At 45.2% G+C, this 24700-nt stretch overlaps 1 protein-coding gene across 8 annotated transcripts in view; it reads right to left on the bottom strand.

Annotated features, from left to right (window-relative positions):
• Positions 1–24700, bottom strand: part of HIRA (histone cell cycle regulator) — an 87594-nt gene that overhangs the window by 36942 nt on the left and 25952 nt on the right. For 6 of the 8 annotated variants that reach the window (XM_087857508.1, XM_045815089.2, XM_045815088.2 and 3 more), the window contains 10 exons: positions 21138–21233; positions 19748–19908; positions 18723–18890; positions 16741–16854; positions 14728–14798; positions 13938–14043; positions 11585–11800; positions 10511–10596; positions 5865–6062; positions 4571–4732 (listed from right to left, as the gene is read on the bottom strand). In XM_087857508.1, the coding sequence (XP_087713634.1) occupies positions 4571–4732; positions 5865–6062; positions 10511–10596; positions 11585–11800; positions 13938–14043; positions 14728–14798; positions 16741–16854; positions 18723–18890; positions 19748–19908; positions 21138–21233 (1378 nt within the window). Of the gene's footprint in view, positions 1–4570; positions 4733–5864; positions 6063–10510; positions 10597–11584; positions 11801–13937; positions 14044–14727; positions 14799–16740; positions 16855–18722; positions 18891–19747; positions 19909–21137; positions 21234–21905; positions 22022–24700 lie in introns of all 8 variants that reach the window. The other 2 variants (XM_087857512.1, XM_087857511.1) reach the window with 1 other exon arrangement.

Here is a 24700-nt window from a genome sequence, read left to right as displayed (position 1 = left end):
TTGAGGGACGCCTGGGTGGCTCCGCTGGTTAAGTGTCTGACTCTTGATTTCAGCTCAGGTCATGATCTCTGGGTTGTGAGATTGAGCCCTGTGGTGGGCTCCATGCTGGGCATGGAGCCTGCTTAAATTTCTCCCTCTCCCCACTCCCTCTCTAAATGAATGAATGAATGAATGAATGAATGTAATTTTTGGGTATCTCCCTCTCCCCATTCCCTCTCTAAGTAAATAAATAAATGTATGTATGTATGTAATTTTTGGTTTATTTCCAAATCTATCTGGTCTTTCTTGATGGTACATTATTACTTTTGAGCCATAAATCACATACCACAAAACTCAATATTTTAAAGTACAAAATTCAGTAGTTTTTAGTGTATTTGTAAGGTTATGCAACCATCACCACTATCTAACACCAATGCATTTTCATAATCCCAAAAAGAAACTCCCAACCTCCCCTTCCCTCATCCCTGGTAACCACTAACCTACTTTCTGTCTCCATAGATTTGTCTATTCTGGACATTTCATATCAACAGAATCAAACAACACGTGGTCCTTTGGCTCCCTTCATTTAACATATAATGTTTTCAAAGCTTGTATGTGTGGCAGCACGTATAAGTACTCTACTCCTTTTTATTGCCACATAATATACTGAATGGGTATACCACATTTTGTTTATCCATTCATCAGTTGATAGACATTTGGGCTGTTTCTACTTTGTGGTTATTATGAGTTATACTGATGTGACCATTTGTATACAAATTTTTACATGAATGTATGTTTTCAGTTCTCTTGGGTATATATGTAGGTATGAAATCGCTGGGTCACATGGTAACTCTGTTTATAACTCTATCTTTCAGAAATTGCTAGATTGTGTTCTAAAGCAGCTGAACCATTTTATAATCTCACCAGCAATTTATGAGGGTGCTGATTTCTTCCCATCCTCACCAACACTTAATATATATTTTTTAAGATTTATTTATTTATTTATTTATTTATTTGACAGAGAGAGAGAGTGAGTGTGTGAGCGAGCACAGCAGGGGGAGTGGCAGGCAGAGGGAGAGGGAGAAGCAGGCTTTCTGCTGAGTGGGGACCCTGGGATCATGACCTGAGCTGAAGGCAGACGCTTAACTGACTGAGCCACCCAGGCGCCCCTCACCAACACTTATGACTTTTTGATTATAGCCATCCTAGTGGTATCTCATTGTGGTTTCCGATTTGCATTTCCCTGATGACTAATGACACTGAGAGTCTTTTTATGCGCTTACTGGTCATTTGTATATTTTTGGAGAAATTTCTATTCAAATCCTTTGTTCATTTTTTAATTGGATTACTAGTCTTTTTATTGTTGAATTGTAAGTTCTTTATATGTTTTGGATCCTAAATTTTTTAGTTGATTTTAGTTGTTTAGTTCTTTAGTTGCTTGTGCTTTAGGTATTGTATCTAAGAAAAAGTTTCCTAATCCAGGGTCATATAGATCTACATCTGTTTTCTTCTAAGAGTTTTAAAGTTTTAGCTCTTACATTTAGTTCTTTGACCCACTCTGAGTTAATTTTTTTTTTTAAAGATTTTATTTATTTATTTGACAGAGACAGCCAGCGAGAGAGGGAACACAAGCAGGGGGAGTGGGAGAGGAAGAAGCAGGCTCCCAGCAGGGAGCCCAATGTGGGGTTTGATCCCAGGACCCTGGGATCACGCCCTGAGCCAAAGGCAGACGCTTAACAACTGCGCCACCCAGGCACCCCAACTGAGTTAATTTTTGTATATGGGATGGTATATTAGACTTTCCTCACATTTTCTGTTCTTTCAAATATCTTTGATTGTTTAAGCATATTTATTTTATAGTCTTTATCTGGCAATTCTCTGATCTATGATCAAATTTATAAAAAAGGTCTAAACCTGTTCATCATTATGTCTCCTGACATTTGTGTGTAATGTACTGTTTCTTCCTGCGTTTTGTTACTTTGGATTTTGAGCCTCTTTTCAGCAGTGCTTCAACAGTGGGACTGCTGTACATCTTGGGGTCAGGGAAATGTCCCTGGCAGGGGAGGTTTGCATTAGTTTTGCCAAGTGCCTCTGGGTGTTATTTAGGCCAAAATCTCCTTTTGTGTTCATTTCTTCGCTTGGTTTCCAGATGACCTGGGTAGTGTTAAACATCCCCAATCCACAGGAAGGCAGGTCTGTGTCTATACAGTCTGTTTTCCTAACCCTGAGGACTGGCTGAGACATTTCAACTTTTTGGCCATGTTCTCATGCTGCCCTTCAAGTTTTTTCTGTCCTCTCCCTCACTGGAGGTGTACTTTCTCAAGCAGCTTGACTTAATGGTAGTGTCTTAGTTCCAACCCCCTACATGGCTCAGGCCCAAGGCCCGGTCTTGAATCCGTGTGGCCATTACAACTCGAGGTCACCGCGTCAGTAAAACCCCCAGCCCAACACCCACAGTGTGGTCCTTCCCACTGCTCTGGTTTTGTTTAACACCCTTAGATTTTGGCTCCTGGGGACTTCCCTTACTTTCTCATGAACTGGTTACATGTTTTAGGGATATGTATTGCAGTTCACCCACCATTTCAAAGTACTGAGCAGCAGGAAAGTTTTCAGATCCCCCATACTGCTGGACAGAGAAACCGCTAGATAAAGAGATCACATGGAATATCTGTATACGAAAATAGGCATGATCACACTACAGAGTTGAATACAAGGTTCCACATTGAGATACCATCTTACACCAGAATGGTAAAAACTTAACAAGGCAAGAAACAACAAATGTTGGAGAGGATATGGAGAAAGGGGAACCCTCTTACACTGTTGGTGGGAATGCAAGCTGGTACAGCCACTTTGGAAAACAGTATGGAGGTTCCTCAGAAAGTTAAAAATAGAGCTATCCTATGACCCAAAAATTGCACTACTGGGTATTTTCCCCAAAGATACAGATGTAGTGAAAAGAAGGGCCATATGCACCCCAATGTTCATAGCAGCAATGTCCACAGTAGCCAAACTGTGGAAGGAGCCAAGACACCCTTCAACAGACAAATGGATAAAGAAGATGTGGTTCACATATACAACGAACTCAGCCATCAGAAAGGATGAACACCCACCACTTGCATCGACATGGATGGACCTGGAGAAGCTCATGCTAAGTGAAATAAGCGAAGCAGAGAAAGACAATTATCATATGGTTTCACTAATATGTGGAACATAAGGAATAGCACAGAGGACATTAGGGGAAGGAAGGGAAAACGGAAGGGGGTGCAAATTAGAGAGGGAGATGAACCATGAGAGACTATGGACTCCAGGAAACAATCTGAGGGTTTCAGAGGGGAGAGGGGTGGGGGGATGCATTGGCCCTGTGATGGGTATTAAGGATGGCATGTGTTGAAACAAGCACTGGGTGTTAAACGCAAATAATGAATCATGGAACACTACATCAAAAACTAATGATGTACTACTGTATGGTGACTAACATAACATAAAAAAAAAAAAAAAACCCAAAAAACCAAAAACAAAAACACAAGGTCCCACACCAAGGTCATAGATGCAGCAACTGACTTGAAGAGAGAGTCGCCCATGCTGGTTTCCAGAGGCTGTTCTCCAAGGAGAACAAATACTGATCAGATAAGCAATTCTGAGATCATGAGTCAAGTCCTGGGGACTGTACTATAGCTTGAGCTTCAAGACATCATCTACTGCAAGATCAGGTCTCATCACAAATGCTCCCTTCATTAAGCACCTGCTGGTTGTGTGGCTACCGAAGAGTCTGTGACCAATGTCCCTGAATCTGGCCGATAGTGGCAAAGGGCGGCTGAGCCCCTCTCGCCTCAAGGTGGAGTGTAACCCCAAGAGAACATCACTTAAGCCCTTGGCCTCTCCGTAGGAAGCTGGCCCAGCCCACCTCTAACTCCCTCAGCCCCCACCTCACTGGCTATGCAGTGAGCTCTGTGTTGTGGTGGGTTCATGGTCATGGGGGTGGGAATACGTTCCCCAAGAATCAGAAAAGTTCTGTGCCAACAAACATATCTGCTCTGGCCACAAGAGGACTCCTGCGATTCTAAGAAATAGACTACATCCTACATGGCTTGGCTGCTGTGTGCTAAGCAAGGTGCAGAGAATGGGTGAGTGGCATAGAGCCTGAAAGAGCTCAGAAACCTAATTTCATAAAAACCTCTCCTCTATCACTTTTATCTCAAGCTCCCAAATGCCTGGTCAATGTCTGAGGAGGCCATTACTTCCATGGTGCAACAGAATCAGTCAATCTCCTGCTCCTCTTCTGGGCAAACTCTGGGCTCTATTCAAATGACAACCTTATTCTCAGCATAGCCTCTGCACTGACCAGCCCTGGTGTCATTGCCTTCATTGTCCTTTATGCCTGTTCTGTGGCCCCCATGGCTCCTTCCCACCATCTTCCCACTTGAAAAAGCTGCTCCTTTCTCCTTAGACCCAGAGGCTCCTGAGTACAGAGGGACCAGAGTCTGCTCCTACGTGGGAAGGCAGGCTGCTTGGTGGGAAAGCAGACACTGCACTACTGGCTGAAACTGCACCCTCCCTGGTCTCTCCGGGCCCCCACACAGCCACCACCTACCTTTCCACAGCTGTTGGAGTCACACTGGTCAAGGCAGGAGCACCTGGCGTGGCTTTGGACCGCTCAGTGAATCGGGAGTCAAATGCTTTCATGGGTTCAATCTTGGATGGGGTTGTTAACACGGAGGGTGACGATGCAGCAGGAGTAGAGGTAGCATTCACACTGGGGGTGGGGGGTGAAAAGATGGGAGAGCACGTCAAGCACAACCCATCAAGCATTTGGGAACCCCAGATTTGTGTTACTTGGAGCCAACTAAAAGGGGAACAAATATCAAAGTTATATAAACCCAATTCCAAGATGTAATCTAATACTCCTATTTCTTTAATATTTTCATGTGTTAAAATCTGGAAGTCTGGCTGAGAAGGCCATGAGCAAATGCACTCATATGTGCCCCACTGCATTGTTCTGAGAGCTTCTGGGCGTACCATGGGCCTAGAAAGTGGCTCTTACAACACTTTTTTTCTCACCATACAGCCATATATCCACAACCCGAATACAGCATCTCCACTCCAAACCACCAGCTTTTCCTGCTTCAACAAATGGTCTAATGAGAGAAGTCCCCACCCAGAGTCCTGAAGCCACTGTTTATTCCTGGCCTTCATCCTCAGACAAACACACTGTGGCCTGGGTGGCCCCTCATCTTACCTTGGCAATTATGCATTCCTCATACTCTCCTCCAAGTGCACACCCCATAGCCCTTGTCTTCTCCACAGGAGAGGCCTAGGCTTGAGCCTGCAAGCTTTCCCCCATGCCTAAGCACATCACATGTGCTGAGTCCCAAAGCCACTGGGCCTCCTACTGACCACATCCACCTGCCTGGACCCCAGAGAAGACACCTGGCAGACATCTGGGAGCCCCCTCCTTCTCTCCCAGGACCTGCAGGGCCAACTGTTAAAATGTCTCACAGATCTGGAGCTGTCTGTCCTGCCCCAGATCCCCTTCCTAAGATGACTGGTGTAGCAATGCTCCTGACCGTGCAGTGAGGGCCTAAGCCACTTCCAGTGCAGAATTGTCAAAAGGTGGGGCTGACCCTGCAGCAGGTGATGTGTCCCTGGCCAGTTCCCACCCTTAGGAGCACATCTTGGGACTGCATCTTTCCCCAGGAGGTAAAGTCCTTATGGTCCTGTGCATCAGAGACTCACCTGGACAAGGTCTCCCTCCCAAGCAGGCCCTCAGAAAAAAAATCAAGCATCTCTTTCTTTTTTTATTGAAGGAGCCGTGAAGTGTCAGTGGAACTGTGTCCAAATCTGAACTTTCCCCAGGGACAGGAGCAAGCCTTGGCATGCCCACTCACCTGTCCTTACTGACAGTATCACCAGCCGGCCTGGCGCCAGTTGTAGCCACAGGCTCTGTGGAGGGCTTCGAGGTGCCAAAGGAGTTGGGGGTACTGGAGTCCAGTGGCAGTAGCTGTGGATTGCTATGAGAGGAGAGCATGGTGCCCGCCAGGGAGCCCGAGAGTGGGATGCTGTTAAAGAATGCCGTGGAGAAGTCCCTGTTGTCAAGAACAAAAATCAGCCTGGGAAATTAAGACACCACATCAAGTACTTTCTATGTTTGAAGTAATTTTTTTCTTGGTCCAAAGATGCATTTTTGTGGAAGAAAATGTGCAAAGTTACAGAAAAGTAAAAAGAAAACTAAAATTATGTCATATGCTAGGTGTAATTGAATCTAAGATGAACTGGTACTTTATGTACCATTAAGAAAGAAAAAATTACTTACCAAATGTAATTGTTAGATGCCACTTATAATAAAATGTACCCTGATTTCAGAGATGCTAAAAAGTGCAAACATGTGTCTCAGAACTCATGAAATGCAGCACACAGAGCAAAACTCTCTTTCATCATAGGCTGTATGGATATACCATAATTTACCTAACCAGCCTCTACTGAGGAATGCCAGGGCTGTCGCTCAGCTTTTTCTGTAACAAACACTGCTGTAACAGGAGGCAAGATACTGCAGTGCTAAGGCTAAGGGTCCCGGGCCAGTCCAGCCAGGTCTCACTCATTTGCTATACACAAGCTCTGGGACCTTGGGCACTGCAACCACTCTGTGCTTCAGGTTTCTAACTGCACAATGGAAAGTGACAGGAACCTCCCCATGAGGTCAGGACTAATGTGGTCAGTGTAGCACACACTGAGAACACACAGCAGCTGCTCAAAAATGCTCCCTATCTCAATCGTCACTGCACTAGTTGTTTCATATATTTCATGGGATAAATTCCGAGAAGTGTTATTGCAGCAGCAGATGGAATGTTCGTTAATGAGTTCTGCTTTAATAGTTCCAAAGTGCCTTTCTTGGAGGTTTAAATTCCAGCTATGTATGAGAGTGCTTATTGCCCCAAACCCTCACCAACAGTCTTACCAAATTTCTTGATACTTGACAATCTGTTGAAAAACAGTACCTTACTGTAGTTTTAATTTGCAATTATTTTGATGTGAGACTGAAATTTGTTCACATAGAAGCATTTGATTTCCTTTTTTGGTGAACGGCTTATATCCTTTGTATATTTTCTATCTGGTACTGGTCTTTATTATTTACTGCAAGACCATTTACATACCTAGAAAATTCCTTATATGAGCAAGAAGTATTTTCCCTAGGATTTTTTTTTTAAGATTTTATTTTTAAGTAATCTTTACAACGATCATGGAGCTTGAGTTCGCAACCCCTAGATTAAGAGCTGCGTAATTTTCTGACTGAGCCAGCCAGGCGCCCCTAAGATGCTGTGTTTTGACTATTTATGGTACAATTTTCCTTGCCCCCAAAACATTATTTTTGTGTAGTCTGAATTTTATGCCATTTTTAAAAATGACTTTTAACCCGACCATAAAAATATTCTTCTAAAATTTTAAACAACAAAAAAGCTAAATATTAAAAAAAAAAAATCGCTGAGCTGTTCAGAATGTATCTAATTTTAAGTTGTGAGGTAGGGATCCAACTTTGTTTCTAGAGGGTAGGTAGTCCTGACTCCCATTTATTAGACTGGCTGATGTTTCATCACTGATGCAAAATGCACCTTTAAAATTCCCATAAACATTTGGGCTTACTTCTGGATTTTCCATTGTATCCCACTCCTCCGTTCATGTGTTAGCATCCATTTTATTATAGTTTGTAAGTTTTAATTTCTGGTGGAGCTAGTCTTCTCTGATTTTCTTTTTCAGAAATATTTTAGCTATTCTTATTTATTTTTCCACGTAAATTTAGAATCAGCCTAATTTTGAAAACTGTTAGTTATTTGTATGGGCTCATGTTGAGAGCAATCTATCATCTTATGATGTTGAGTCATCTAGGGAAAACATGGGTATGCATTTCTAGTTTTTTTGAATTTTCTTTTAGTTCTCTCAGTATTAAATTTTTCTTCATAATGATCTACATTTCTTGTTACATTCTAGGTATTGCATTTGTGAAAGTGATTTCTTCCTTTACATCTTCTAAAGGTGGTTGCTGCTACTTGATCGGTTGTATCCAGTCATCTTATTGTCTTCTTTTATTATCTACGGCAGTTTTCCCAGTTGATTCTCTTGTAGATAATACCGTCTTTAAATAATGTTACATTTTACCACCTCCCTTCCAATTTATTCTTTCTCTTGACTAACTATATGAGCTAGGACCTCCAGAACAATGTTAAAGTATAGTCAACAAGTGAGGACACTTGTTTAGTTTTTGAATTTACTTTAAAAAAAGGTAGTTTTTATCAAATTAAGGAAGTATCCATCTATTCATATTTAACTAAATTTTAAATCAGAACAATGTTGAATTTAGTAAAAATGTCTCCTAAGCATTTGTGGAGATGATCATGTATTCTTTTGATCTTCTGACATATAGAAGGAAATTAAGTTTCCCCAAATCTGAACCATCTTGCTTCCCTGAAATAAACCTTACTATGGTCATAGTGTATTAGCAATGTAACACACTATAAGTTTCTGTTACTATTTTCAGCATTTTTGCACTCTTTTTTTTTTTTTTAAGATTTTATTTATTTATTTGACAGAGAGACAGCCAGCCAGCGAGAGAGGGAACACAAGCAGGGGGAGTGGGAGAGGAAGAAGCAGGCTCATAGCGGAAGAGCCTGATGTGGGGCTCGATCCCATAACGGCAGGATCACGCCCTGAGCCGAAGGCAGACGCTTAACCGCTGTGCCACCCAGGCGCCCCGAAATAAATAAATAAAATCTTAAAAAAAAAAAAAAAAAAAAAGAATTTCCCTGGGATACCTTCTTAGTCTGGTGGCTTTTGGTAGGTTAGCTCTGTGATAGTGTCCTCTATTTCTTCTATAATAATTCAGGTGTGTAGATTTTCTTCAGTTTTTATAATTTTATTTTCCTCAAAATCATCTACTTTCAAATTTATTTGCACAGAATCCAGTAAAGAAGTCTTTCAAACCTTTGACTCATTCTTTATCTGTGATTATTTCCATTTAAAATACTTGTGCTTTTTCTTTTCTTGCTTGATTAGCTAAGCTAATCATTACCTATTCTGTTGCTACTTGTTTTAACATGAGAATCAAGAGGGCAAAAATGCCTTTAAGACCAAAAGAATCAAGTTCTGGTGCCAGAAATATGTGCCCTGTGGCAGAAAGTTGGTTTAAGGTCAGGTAGAAAGCCACCTACCACCTCTGTCTCCTCATCAAGTAAGGCCCGAAAGGATCCATAGGAGAAAAGTACCACCATCATCATCACCTCCGGGACCCTCACTCCCACAAGCCCGTCAGTGTTCAAAGCACTAGTAGGTTAACAATGGGAAAAAGCCTTGATCAAAGGAAACCCACTCTCCGGGAAGAGTCAGGAGACTTGGTTCTGGCTCCATCTGGTCAGGTCTCTAAACTCCAGGGCCTCAGAACCTACACACTCTTAACATGAGGAGGTCAGATCAGCATATCATATGACTGAAGGTCTCTTCAGACTTCAAGGAAGATTTAGGACAGCTCACAGACGAACAACTGCAAAATGCAGAGGACTACTGCGTGTGTGGTGCCCTAAGCAGACTGGTTGAATGAGTATAAAATCAGAATGAATCACTTTGACAGTGGGGGTCTATTTCTCTCATGCAGGGCCTTATCATCTTTTGAATCGACATACACTGTTTTGGGGAGAATGACCAATATAAAAGCAAGCCTGACTACAGATGCTGAGACAACAGCAAATGGTGACTGAGTCCACTTTCCCCCTTCTTTGCCCCCCTCAGGGAAATGTGCCTTAGAGCCCTATTCTCTGACCAGCAATTTCACTTCTGGGAAGTATTCTGAGGTAACAGTCACGGGTGTGCTCAAAGACTCATTTACAATCACAAAACACTGGACACAAACTGCAAGTCCACAGTTAAGGGGCTGGTCAAGTAAATCATGGTGCATTCACAGCCTGGGAACCTGGACAATCAGCAAGCCAATGCTTCAGAGGACTATTTATTAAAAAGGATGCAAGGTCAAGATACAGGAACAAGTGGGGGAAAAAAGACCAGAGATACAGATGCCGAAATGTTAACAGTAATTATATCTCAAGAGACTGGATTATGGGTAATGTTTATGTCCTTCTTTGGGTTTTTACTATTCAACCATGTGTATATAGAAGGCTATAAAAGGGAAAAATGAAACAGAAAAAAATCAGTCCGACTTTTCTCCCTGGTGTCTTCAATGCCCCACAAACAATGAAGCAGAGCTGGCCATGTGGACACACTGGCCCTGTGAAGGCGCCCTTGCCCTCTGGCTTGTCACGGGCTCCTCCCTGCCCACCTTCTGCATGAGTCAAATGTGCATAAGGGCTCTGCAGGAAGCATAGGGCTTTGGGGCTGGTGGGAAGCTTGTCTCAACTCCCCCATTTCCAGATTCTATGGGTCAGGTTGGCCCAAGAGCCTGTGAAGACCCGGATTATGAAAGTGTTAACTGATGAAAGTAGAGAGGAAGACCTCCCAGATAAGGCCACAGAAAGTTTGGTGAGTGAACAAGTACCCGGTGTCCAGCTGTGCTATGCAGAGAGGCGTGATTCTTCTGCGACCATCTGCTGTCCGAGTCTCAACTTGTTTCTTCAAAAGATTCTGGCAAAACAGAATATGAATAGAATATATGAATATATGAATAGAAAATTCTCTGCCAAGTATTTCCACATATCAAAAAATAAGGCTTCCAAGGAAATGAATTTTAATTTCCCTTTCTATGGCCTTTTTGGTCCAACTAAACTGAGCCACTGAGTCAAAAAAACAAGCATTTTTGTCAGGTGCGTGCTCAACTTCCTGCACAGTAAAGCAGCAAGGACAGAAAGTTCCGGCACCTTGCTGCAGCACCTTGCTCTCCATTACCAGCACTGCAGGCCCGGCCAGGCTTCCTGGGAAGTGAACAGGTGCCAGTCTGGTCACTCCTGCCCAGCAGCTATGGGGCTCATTGAAGGAACAAATGAAGGAAACCTGCATCTTCAAGCCACTCATGTCTCTAAGCTGTGATCCACAGATCTCTCATCAGAGCCATTTGTTCCACTGAAGGCTCATAAAATCAAAGGTTCCTAGTCACACATTGTGTCTCAATTACCTTGGGAGGTTTGTTACCCTGCATAAGCTCCTCGAGATGGTTTAAGCTCCCCAGGTAATCCTGACATTTCCTGCTCTGTTCCTGCCCCATGTCCACCCCTACCCCAGAGTGAGACATGGGCTTCCACAGGAAGAAGCAGGGAGTCCACAGACATCTCCTTAAGGACAGAACCTGAAATCTATTGTTCTCAGTATCGAGAATTTCCTAGAAAGGCTAAAAGTGAGGTCTGGAAGTTCCCACAAGAGATGACCTCCTCAAGAGCTTCTTGGGACAAAGAGGCTTTTGACAAAGTGCTTTAGACTCCATTACTACCTCATGCAGCTGATGGCAATAGGGCCAGGTAGCCCCAAACTGGCTCACTCCTGGGTCCTGTTCTAGGCACAGCATACACTTGCCTCCCTACAACTTGTGTCTGTGCTCTGTTCAGTAGACTGCATCCTCCCCTTGCTCTGTCCCTGGGTATGTACCCATGTCCTCAGTGCAATGGGGCCGAACCCTTACCTTCCTAATGTCTTCTAGACTTTCCCCGTTGACGACACCAGCAACTGAGGCAGCTGAGCTCGTCTCTCTGGCCGAGGCACTCTTCTGGTCTAGCTGCTGTTGTTGCTGCCTGCGTTGGTATTTGAGCATCTCTGGGTTCTCAATGACTGCTGTGGAGAGCTGGGCCTCAGTCATGATGGCCAAGCTCTTGCCATATGTGGACTGGTGAATGCGGCTCTAGGGGAAGCAGAAAAAAGTGCAACAGACCAGCTGTAAGCAGCAAAGTGGTGCCTAGTGCCCACCGTGGGCGAGCTGCATGTTGGCTCTCCTGAGTCTAAGAGTAGAAAGAGTCCTAGGCAGTGGTCCCAGGGCTCTGGGTGCCAGCTCTCCCTCACCTCCCGCCCTATTCTACCTGTGGCTGACTAGATGACTCTGGAGAAGTCTTACACACTCTCTAAATGTTTACAGCCTCTTGTGTATCTAGAGCCAGGGATGAAAGTGAATGAGTAACTGATCAAATACCTACCACGTGGTCTGGTGCAGAATGAATGACAATGAACATTTGCTGAACTAAAATTAAGACAGTCAAATTGCTAACGTAAGGTTCTTAAATCACTCCAAGGACCCCACTTTTTGGGAATCAGATGCTAAAATCCAGAGCCTCCTTTCACTGTTCTTGTCTGCAGTCATCAGCCCCGTGTGCTTGTAAGTTGCCATGGGGCTGCTGACAGTGTCTTAGAGTAAGAGAAGGCCTGGCACAACAGATCTAGAGAAATCTTTTTCTGCCCCTGCTGCCCCACAACATGTCCTGACCCTTCTGAGCAGGGCCCCTCCCTTCACCTTCCCAGGTCTCATTAGTTCCATGTGACAAGCTAGATAGGACCCCACGGGGGCAGGGACATGTGTGTCCCCAGCACATCAGAGTGACTGGTGTGATGAGAAGCAGATTCATACAAGGATGTGCTAACGACCAACGGAGGCCAATAGTACATATGCCTCATAGCAGAGGATACTGGGCAGGGGGAGGTGATGACTTGGGACCCATTTCTGCAGGGCCTGGTGTGCTATATGTGGCCAGGAACCTCCCTCCCTTGCAACCTGTCCCTTCTCCCTTCAATCCCTCCCCTGGAATCTGGAGGCAGAATTTAGAGTTTGGCAGATGTTTACCTATGTTTCTTAAACATGGGGTCCCTGCCTGCCATCTGGGAAATGGTAAGCTAGACAGTATTATTTTGTAGTCCCGCCACCCCTGCCGGCCCAACCAGGACTCAACAAGGGGGAGGGGAGTGCACAGCGATCCCAGGATACCTGACAACAGTGGCAGGGTAGAAAGAAGACCTGAGGCCATTGAGACACTCATCCCTTCACCGGCCAGTGACTCCTGGGAGCAAGCCATTCTAGGTATGTCAACAAGGCAGGCCAGTGACTCCTGGGGAGCAAGCCATGCTAGGTATGTCAACAAGGCAGACCCCTACCCCCAAGGGGTTTACACCATAATGGGAGGTCCTACTGCTTATGAGGGAGCCTCTACCAGTAATTGTACCTTAAAGGGGAGAGCCGCCCACCTGCTTTGGGCTTTCATAAGGCTTCTTTCAGACAAATGAATACATTTCACTAAGCGTCATCAAAAGCCCATCTATAGAAATGTCTGCTTTCTAACTCTATGGTCCATTAAGCAGGGCCTTTCCCAAAGTCCTTGAAGAAGAAGAGCATATGGGCCACCCTGTCCCCAGCAAAGCACAGAGGGGAAGAGGCCTATGAGCATGGCTCATGGTTCTGTTCTCATACCTAAGGGTCATGTATGGTCTCTGCAAAGAGCCACGCTATTTTCTGAGGCTTAGTTACCACACTGATAAAATGAATGAGCCCTGCCCTGAAGGATTTTGTATAATTCATATGAAATAATACATGCAAAATGCATGGCCTAGGGTCTGGCATGCAATAAGTGCTAAGAAATGACCAATATTACTGTTACAGTTGCTGCTCCGTGGCAACTATGTCTCTACAAGACAAAGAGGAAAGTGACATGAGCAGGGACGCTTGCGAGTCACTCCCGCTATCTCCCAGGGTGAAAACCTTCCAGTGTGCGGCTAATTATAAGCTCAAGAAAAGATGCCCAACTTGTTTTCTTAGTTCCAGAACTGATTTCTGACATGAGTAAGAGTCTCATCTTCAATTTATTTTGTAAAGAAAATAAGCATTATGAACTATAAAGGACAAATACCCAATAATACTTTAAGACACAGTGTGTCTGTGTATATCCTAAGAGGAGAGTCCAATCGAAGGGGCCTCTCAGAGCTATGGTGGCTATTTCTGTGGCCTGAGAGCAAGTGCAGCACTCATGCCACTAGCTGAAGGCGTATTATGCTCTTACCTTCTCTTCCTCACTCAAGGGGTCTCCGAGCTCATCCTGGGAGAAATCTAGGAATGCCACAGAGCCATCCATGGAGCACACCAAGATGCCCAGCCCGTTCAGAGTCCTGAAAGAGATGGCCATTAGCAGCCAGGGGAGCAAGTGCCTATGGGGCTTACCCACACCTCCAAGGCTAGAGGTGTGGTTGGCATGCAGGACTTTATGTAGATGCCAGAAACCCCTTCATTCCCTTCTGTGGCATTCCCTGGTAGGGTGGGGGCAGGGGAGACAATCACGCCCTAGCAGGTTCTGGTGTCCTTTAGTTCTAATTCTAAGCATATGTACAAAGTATATCTCATCTTGTATTTTGTAAGAATTTCATTTTTATTTGTTTTTGAAACCACTTTTAAAAGAAACATTAAGTATACATCTGAATGAGGTCACTGAGAAGCAGAAAACGTGTCTGTACACTTGTGCTAAACTGGTTCATTCAATGACAAAGTGAAGTGAAACCAGAATCAAAGCACTCTCCATCTCCCAAAGACCAGTTTGCCTAAGAAGTATTTTCCAGGGGCAAATGCCAACAAAGCAAGGAGCACAGGAGCAGACACTCTCCCAATGGCAGGCCCAAGCTGCCCTTTTCTGAATCGTGTGCAAAGAGCACCCCAGGGGTCTGCTCTGGCTGCCACACCTTGGGCGGTGGTGGGGGGAATTCCTGGCAGCCCGAGCCTAATCATATCCAGAGGCCTCGTGTTCCAACGTGTGGCTTCTCTTTTCCTAGCCTGGGCATTGTAAGAAGAATCCACCTTACCAGGAAATATCCATGATGGATTTGTCGAATAGCTCATGGATGACAACCAAAGGCCGTTTCAGACACGTGAGCTGGAAGGAAAGAAGCAGGAAAGGTTAATGAAATGAATGAAAACGGCTTTCTGTCCACATAGCTCACCAACAGTCCTAGAAGCCTTGGTCTGAGTTTAATTGATATATAGGGCATATCTGACTCTATTCAAACAGCAACCAGCAAGATCCCAAACTGTGGAAACCAAAACCTGCCAAAATAGGCATTTTAGTGTGGCACCTGTCTGAAGGGCTCACTGTGGTCTGGCAGGGGAGATGGCTTTATACATAGACAACCAAGAATGGAGAAGGGGATTCTAGAAAGGCCATGACCTGGGCAGAGGTCTACAAGCACAGGTAGGGTGTCAAGCCCTGGGCAGAAAATGAGGCAGCAAAAGTAGCACCCAGAAGAGGAAAACCACCTCGGAGAGAAGCCAGCACACCTTCTCTGGGCCCAAGGAGTTCAGGTACATAGTAATGCAAAGCTCGGTGTAACTGGCTACATACATCACATGGGCTCATTCTACAAAGTGTGTGCGGATAGTCCAGCAACACCACAGTTTAAGTTGCCTTGAATTCAGACCCAGAGTTAACCACTATAACACTTATTTTCTCTTGGTCTATCTTTTGCAAATATTTTATTCTTAGTCACATGATTGTGCTTGCTTGTTCATTTAATACATAGTAAGTATGTCACTGAACACCATAAAAAACTCTCTTTGATGACTGCACAACATTCACTACATGCATACTTGTATCTAGTCACTCAAAGGTTGGGCTGTGTGCCGTCTCCACATCCCCACAGTTCACATGCTAGTGTCTGACCATGCTGCTGACAGGTCCAGGGGCCACACAGCATGGTGGGCTGGGAGGGAACACCTTCTGCATGGCTCGTATCAGGTGCTGCTTCTGTGCGGAATAGCTGCTGCAGCTACCCTAGTCCTGAGGACAGGGAATCTAAGCTACCTGGAATCCACAAGAAGAATCATGCCCCTCACCTAATTCCACTTCCAGAAAAAAATAGCCCTATCTCTCCTCCCAAAAATGTGCCTACAGACCACTCAGAAATCTGGAACCCGTGTGAACACCTGACCTCAGCATTCTAAGAAAATGAGGAAATGATCAGTGATGTTTTGGTCAAAGTGCCACAAATGGACCCCCAGGCCAGAAGGAGCCCAGGAAGAACAGGCCTGGAACTGCCTATGATGGCACTAGGGTTCACGTTCTAAAATGTCATGTGAATAAGGGCCTGAAAAAAGAACTATAGTGTACATAGCAATCGACTTCTCTGTGACAAACAACTATGATAAATGCAGCCACAGGACAACCTTCGAGTCTACAACTGTAAGTCCGTTCTGCTTATGGGGAAATTAGTAATTAGTTAGGAACAAACTACTGACTGCTAAATGCAACAACAAACACAAATCTCAACAATATTATGCTGAGTGAAAGCAACACAAGACACAAAGAAGTAAACACTGCACAACTCACCGATGTGACAGACATCACTGGAGTGGCTGCCTTGGCCAAGGGGGGTTGGGAAGTGGGGTCTTGACTGGGCAGGGATGAGGAGTTATGGGGTGGTGGTTAGACTGTATGTATATACGTCATACATGTATGACAATGCACCGAGGTGTACACTTTAGGTGAAAAGGTTATATATAGAAAGGTTTTCTAAAAGGAAGCAAACACAACATGCCAACTGAGGGTATTCCCTGAGCTGCTCTGACTAGGGCTCAGGGTGGCCTCTCCTAGCTGGGCCCAAGCCTAGTCTTCATCCTTCCCTCTTCTTGGGGTAACGAGGGGGCTTGACCCCATGTATAGGGCGGAAGCACACACTGAACACCATTAAAAGTGTGGGGGAGGGTTCTCTCCTTCTAGGCCCCTGGGCTCCGCCTCCTTCACCAGCCCATTCTCCCTCCCCACCCTGCAGGAGCCACAAAAGCTCTTGGAGGGGGGTTGGGGGGAGTGAGTGGGGGCTCACCCAGACAGAGAGAGAACGGTCCTTGCTGCCAACAGCGCAGCAGCAATACGGGCAGCTGGGCTTTGCAGAACTCCCATTCTTCTGCTTCTTTTTGAAGATTTTTGGGTTGAATTTCTAAAGCCAAATAACAAATGTTAAAATAATTAATCAAGCATCAAGCACATACCCCATGCCAAGTATCAGAAATATACCACAATACCAGCCTGTCTGCAGGAAACCCACAATGACATTCTCCCAGCCCCAGGCACTCGGCATGCTTTGCTTCACCTTTGTAACACCCAGGAGGCATTTTGCTGAGGTTGAAATGGAGTCTCAAGAAGGCCAGGAAATGTGGGTCAAGTCACCCAATGAGTAAGTGGTAGGACAAGGATTTGAAGCTGGCTCTACCAACTCTCCAATTTTGGGCCTGCAGCCAGGTTGATGGCATGGGAGCTACTGAAACTGGCTCTCTGAACTCCTCCTGGCCTGAGCAAGGCCAGTTCCAGGACAAAGTCTTGACAGAGGTAAATGGGGTTGTCAGATATCCACTCCATTAATCCCTTCCCCTTCACTGTAGTTGTTGCTCAGAGTCAAAACTGTCTAGCAGATACTGATCAGCCCTGAATAATCTCATTTGGCCAGGGACAATGGCTAAGTCACGCTAAAGTCTGCATTGGGGGCTATCCTCAGTGTATTCTGGGTGCTGCTTTTGGCAAGGTTAAAAGCACACGAAGAGGTCCTGCCACATGCCTGGATTGAAAGGGATGGGAACTCTAGACTCAGAGCTGGAATCCCCAAGCCGGACAACTGAGGAGGAAGGGTGCCTCCCTGGAGCCTGATATCAGCTGGCTTGGCCCACAGGGATTCTAATTCCAGAGGGCAGGCAGGAATAGCCGGTGGTACACAGAGACTGGACAACATGGAACCTGGAGGTTGTGCACCCTGGGCTTGAGTCTTACCCTGAGTTGGCTGAGAGGCCTCAGTACCACGATCTCACAGAACCACTCTTACAGTGTCTATGAGGACTACCTGACAGTCATGTGGAAGCACTGTGCTACCCTGAAGCAGTGATTTTCAAACATTTTCATAACAAGGACCTGGCTTCAAACAAAGTCCTACATGGGTTCCAATACAAAAAAAATTAAAGAAGCAATATTTTATTTGTATAAAACATACATATTTAAGTCACGACATATAATATTTATCATTATTTTAAAGATTTATTTATTTATTTGAGAGCAAGAGCATGCCAGCATGTGGGGGGAGGGGCAGAGGGAGAGGGAGAGAATCTCCAGCAGACTCCCCGCTGAGTGCCGGATGAGGGGCTCGATCCCATAAGCCATGAGATCATAACCTGAGCTGAAATTACGAGTTAGACACTTAACTGACTGAGCCACCCAGGCACCCCTATAATATTTATTATTAATTTAAACAATTGGAAAGATGAGCCCATTTTAAGGAACACAAAGGACTGAGATCAGGGTCCTGGATGATCCTTCACTTTATCAACCTTAGCCCACCAACCTATTTACTTTGTTTTGGTTGCCCAGTGCTGAGAAAATACTCGTTAATGGTAGTCCATATCTTCGGATACCCTTCACCCTTCACATCAAGACTGGGCGGGGCAGCTCCAGATTCAGGTGATCCACAGCATGGCCTCACACCTATGCCTGGCCGCTGCTGGGGTGCAGGCACACATGCTTAGCAGCCACATGCTACTTGTCAGGACCACCATGCATGAGTACCCAGGACCTGACCCAAATGTGTAAAAAGGCTAGTGTGGAACTATAATATTCCCAATCAAAGATTGGTTTTGGTGACACTCATTAAAACATGTGAGTATGTACTGTTTTGTAAAATCTGTTTAAAAATTATAAAACATAAGTAATTAAAATGAAACAAGAATGTGGCATGTGCTGACTCTCAGAGCCCACCACCTCAGTCCCACATGTGACCCAGCCTTGGGGCAAGACACCATCCAGGTGGATGCTAAGTACACTCACCACGACAGTCACAGCTTTCCGGTGCCCGACAAAGTCCATGTTGGTCTTCCAGCCCTCCCGTTCAATGATCTGGGCAGTGGGGCCAGAGTTGTTCATGGCGTGGGCAGACACCAGGTAGTGCCCATCAGGTGACCAGCTGAGCCGCAACACATGAGTTGTCCCTCCACACTGAAAGAAACACCTGCACTTGGAAGGAGCTCCAGACCAACTGTGTGACCAAAACTCTGTCCTCGAGAATAAAGTTGAATTCTAATTTATAAACGTATGATGGTGGAGCATGTTCGCGAGCCCTGACACATGGGCAAATGTCTACATCTCCTGCAAAACTTTGCTCACAGCCCTTCCTCTGATGCAATCAGCACTCCTGGGCTGTTTCTGCACATTCTGGACAACTCCATCACCATACTCACAACGGATGTGAAAGTCTATCCTTCCCACCAGGCTCTAAGTTTCAAGGGAGAGATTCTGTCTCAGTCCACTTTCATTTCCTTTATCCAGTAATGCCCTTCTCATTGTAGGCACTTAAGAAATATCTAACAAATAATGGAGACCTTGAACTCTGATTCCATATGAAACAAGAACCCAAATAAAAGAAAAGGTAGTAAACTACTACACAAATCACTGCAGTCTGACATCCAAACATTCTGCACGCTCACACTACCCAAGAAAGAAGTTGGCTGGCCTGTAAAGTGCAAGTCAGTGAGTAAAGCCACAGCACAGTCAGGAAAAAAAGAAGAGATGGCCTCCTCCACCTGTGTGGCACAATGGTATGGATGTATCACTAAGGTTCTCTTCAGCTTTTTCTCACTTCAAAGTTGGACATTTAATACCATCTGGGAAATGAACGATTTTCATCATCTGACTCTTTGGGCCAGAGTGCTCACCCCAGAGAACCCTGACAGTCTGCTCAGGCCCCCAGACCCTGCATTTACCCACAAGGTATGGACCCCAGCCAGCTTCTCCTCTGTGCATGGAGGCCGGGGTGGGGGGGCTGCTGGACTGAGCTCCCTGGGCTGTCTCCTTACCTCATCAAAAGGCTTGGTGATGCTAGTCTCCAACTGCCAGTCCAGCGTTCTCCACACCTTTAGGCTGCGGTCATCAGCTTGAGAGGCAATGTATTTACCAACAGGGTCCCAAGTCAACCCCTTTACCAAGCCAGAATGGCCTCTCAGAGTAGCTAGAATTTCTGTGGAGGAAAAGAAGAGATTGGAAAAGCATTAGCTAGGGGAAAATGATGAGTCTGTATAGAAACATGAGCTGCAATCCATGGGCTATGGAATGGCTAGCCAAGAGAAGGGACCTCAGGAGTCCACCTTGGCCAGCTCCCATACCTGGGCACAAGCAAAAGAGCCCCCTAATCTGATCTCTATCAAGGCAAAAGCAACTTGAAAGAAGGACTGTACCCAGGAGACAGGCACTGTGATTTCCCTTCAGCCACAGCTAATACTGAGCCTGCACAAGCCCCTAAAGGTCAGGCAAGCAGGGATCCGGGATTGAGCCAGAACCAAATTCTGCCCCTTTGACTTGTCTGTGGTTGGCAGCTCTGCCCGTCATTTCTCCGTCTGAATGGGAGGCCATGCCCACCTGGGTTGTAACATCAATATTTCTGACTTAAACCTCCCTGGAAGCTCCCTGATAAAGAGCAGGCCTAATAGCTCAGGGGATGGAGCACTGTGCTGAAAGTTCTTTGTAAGTCATCACTGAGGACAAAGGTGTACGAGACAGCATGTCCTAGAGATCTGTAATCTAAATGCCGCCCCAACTTTAAATCTGGCCCTCCGTGACCACAATGAAAATGCACCCCCCCTACACACACATCCTGGTGACTTATAGAGAGAGAAAATGACTTGGACCAAGTTCATGGAGAATGCTTTTTAGCCCATGAACAAAACACATTCCAGATACCAAACAGGAATAGAAGTATCTTACTAGTTATCAACTGCAATAATATGCCAGGTTATATCATCTGTTGTGACTTTAAGCACATTAATAAGAAATACCAATCTTTTGCAAAACTGGATTTGTTAGCTTATAACTGCTTAGAAGCTTCAGAGAGGAATGGCATCTGAGTGGAGGCCAGAGCCCAGCAGTGGGGAGGCACGCCCTCAAAGGCATGTGTCAGATGTAGGGGGAATGCCAGGTGCCCAAGCACAGGCAACACCACCCTATCACCCTCATGAGCTGTGGCACACCCACACTAGCACCCAGTTACTTTTTTTTTTCTTTAACATAAACCTCTTTTAAAACCTTAAACAAATGTCAATGACGAAGAAAAAAAGAACTGAGTTACTGACAAGACACATGAATCCCCATTCACTGTGAGACACTTGCTACCACCAGCCTTAAGAGACAGAGAGCCCACCCTGCTCCAGGTGATCAGCCCATTTTTGCCGCCACCCAGTCAGAGGCCCAGACCTGGGAACTTCACAGCATTCCAGATGACAACAGTGTTATCCACGCTGCACGAGGCCAGCCAGGCATCATGGGGAGACCACGCTACATCCATCACATCTGGAAGACAGAGGGCTGGCGGTGAATCTCTTACCTGGTGTGCAGACTCAGTGAGGGGGGCACTCGGCAACACCCGTCTGCCAGGTGGGCCAGTAGCCCCTAGCATCTCATGTTTGAGGAAACTTGACTTGAAATAATCATAACTAGACTCTTTCTTAAACACCAATCTGTAAAACTTCCCCACTAAGGTTTATGAACTGGTCATGACATTTGAAGCATCTAAGTGGCTTCCCTCACCCCTCACAAAAGAGGTAACTGAGGACATAGCTGAGAGCTTGGGGCCCCATATAAAAATCCTGGCTCTGACACCTGCTGGGTCTGTGGCCTCAGGCTCTCTAAGCTTGCTTCTCTGATCCCAATTGGGCCCTTTGAGCACTATAGGCACAGCACCTGGCAGAATGTCTAGCACACAGCCAGAGTTCAATAGCTGCCCAATGAGTGGGAGGCCATCTTCAGGCCCTTCTCCTCACGAACTGGACCTCATCTCTAAGACCCCACCAGAGTATCCCTTCCTAGAGAGCCCCCAAACACAATCACTCATGTTCAATTCCTTGTGACTCAGTTTTCTTATCTATAAAATGCAGATTAAAAAAAAAAAAAAGCCCTATGCTCAGAGGGTTATTATGAGGATTAAATGTGAGAAATTGCTGTAGCACGGTGCCAGGCACACACCAAGACATCGATAAAGGTCAGCTGTGACGGTGATGATGACCGGGCCCATCTCGCCGTGCAGGGGTGACTTTTCTAACCTCTGTGCCTGGTGCAGTGCTAGGTGTACAGAAGAATGGCTGGTGAGGTGAAGAAACAGAAACACAGCAGCAAGTTAATAGCTATCTAGTCCTCTCCTCATAGGATTTTTTAAAAGGTGTAAGCAAAATACTCAAAACTTCTATTTTGATTTTTTCTATTTTTTACAATCTTCAGGGACAGCTTGATGAATTTTTTCCACAAAGGTACTGCACTTTGTATTTCACACTGCATATGCACTAGTGTGCTGCATTTAGTATCCTCACAGCCTATGTGATCCTAAGGGCTCCTTTTGTTTTGTTCTGCATTCTATGTCTTTGAAAGCATTCAATACCATAAACAGACCTGATTCAACAATGAACTATTAACTGGGTCCCAGGTTTCATGCTAATGAGCACATGAATGTACGCCATTCTCCACACTCTAGTTTATCTCTTGTGACTGATATCCCAAAGTGGGACTCTGGGCAGAATGCCTGAAGACTTTCCTAAGTCTGGACTCTCTTAACCCTGTAGACAGCTTTCCAGAAACTGCTATGACTTCACACTTTTATAAGCAGAATGTCCATTTCAAAATTCTCTGGATTCTTGAGGATTACGATTTTTCCTTCTAATTTATTAAGTACATTTTTATATCTTAACTTCACTTTACTAATGAAAGTGTAGATTTTTCATATCTGTCCAAAGTTGTCTTCTTGGACTATTTTGCTCCCAACTTCAGTGTGTTGGGAGGCCTTTTGTGCAGCGGGTCTAACAAACACCAATGCAGTGCCTACAAAAACGAGGAATAAAAACTTCCTCTAGGAGCTTAGAGGCCAGGAGGGGTAGATATGTAAACATCAGAATTTCACTGTGGACCTAAGTCCTAGAGCACAGAAGTAGTCAGCTGGGAATTCCAAAAGGGAGATGTGATTTTCCTAGCAATTGCCATGGACTACTGATAATACAGGCATTAGCTGCAAATTCTATCAGTTTCTCTTCCAATACTGTAAGAGATTTATATATAGTAAAGTCTGTTATTCTCCTTTGTGACACCTTTTATTGCCTGTTAACCTTAAAAAATATTCCCTCTGCTAGAGATCTGATGATATTCAATTGTTTCATTATTTAGAATGTTTTTCTCTTTAATATTTGGATTTTATTTCAGTGCATGCTGTATTTAGTGAGGCTCTACATTACTCTCCCCTCATCTACAAACTGTGTAACGGTTATTCTATCACAAGTGGGGAATAATTCTTTCTTTCCATAATTGATAATTGGTGCCTCCTTCACAATAATACACCAAGTTCCGAGTTACATGTAGTCTACTTCAATGTTGTTAGTTTTGCCCCCAAACTCATGACGTTTTAATCATTGCAGCTCTGAATTATTTCTTCTGCAACCTTCCTTATTCTTCCAAATGCTCTTTGGAGTCACTGCTGAGTTATGCAATAAAGCCACTTATGGACTAATTTTCCACTAATTTTCTCCCTACACCCCAGTTTTGGAGCTTCTGCCTTCAGACTATACTATTCCCGCTCTTTCTCACTGCACATCTACATACAACTGAGATCCTCCTGCATTTGAAGAGTTAAGTTTCTGGTCACTGTCATTTTGGATACTCTCATTCTTGGTCATTCTAGTAGCATGACCTGCTTAATACCTAAGGCTCTCGGATCCTTACACTCCGCCTCCTCCTCCAATAACCGTGGCTTCTGCTACCTCAGGCATTCTTTCCCAGTCATGCCCAGAGATCCCCCAGAACGAATCACTGTAATTCCTCCCTGGTTTGAATTCCAACCCTTCCATACTCCTACCATCAACTGGTGCTTCCAGCTCCCTCTCAACTCCAAGAGAGCTTTCAGGTGCTATGATCCTTCTGCTATCTGTCTCCCTGTTTGGCTTAGAGTCCACTATACCTTCTGCTCTTCTGTGTTTTCACAGGTGCCTGACAAAACCTAGCCTGGTTCAATCTAGCTCTGTCCTCCCCTGGGTCTTTCTTGAGGACCCTCTAATGAGGCTTCCACCCAAATGCACCAACATGAACAGCACAAGACAAGGCCATGGGCGGCCTCCATGTCATCAAGTCCAATAGTCAATATCCTCAGTCCTCACCTGACCTCAAGGCAACATGTGATACACTGCTCAATTGCTTCTCCTTCAAATGTTCTCTCCACTATCTTAACTAGCCTCGCGTCTCCATCTTATCCTCTTTCACTGGTTCCTCATCACCCCTGAAACCCAGCCTCCACCCTTGGCCTCCCGTCCCACATACACTTCGCCCCTGTACTCAACTCTCACATGCCTATGTACACTCAACTCTATAAAACGCCTATGTAGCAGGGCCACTTATACCCCTGCTAGGCAATGCAAACTGAACACGCCCCGGAGCCAATTCCTAAACATTTCCCTCAGCAAACATTTCTGCCCCACCTGCACACCTGCTATCAGCTGATGGCAACTACATCCTTGACACCCTCCAGACCACAGTCTGGGAAACCGTCCTGATTCCTTTGCTTATCTCACACCCTACATCCCATCCACCAAGAACTCTGCAACTGACCGCTGCTCCTCCTGACTTCCACCGCTGTGTCCGAGGTCCACTCTCTCACCGAGATTATGTCAGCAGCCTCCTCAGTGGTCTCTCCAGGGCTGCTTGTGGTCCATGCAGCTGCCACAGGCCTCCTCACTCCTCTACTCAAAAATCCTACTGAGCCTTCCCATCTCACTCAGAGAACAGCC

This window comes from Ursus americanus, chromosome 30 (genome assembly GCF_024610735.1).
Source record: "Ursus americanus isolate L20-20 chromosome 30, mUrsAme1.1.p, whole genome shotgun sequence".
NCBI classification, from domain to species: domain Eukaryota; kingdom Metazoa; phylum Chordata; class Mammalia; order Carnivora; family Ursidae; genus Ursus; species Ursus americanus.
This window is presented reverse-complemented; position numbering and strand designations above follow the sequence as displayed.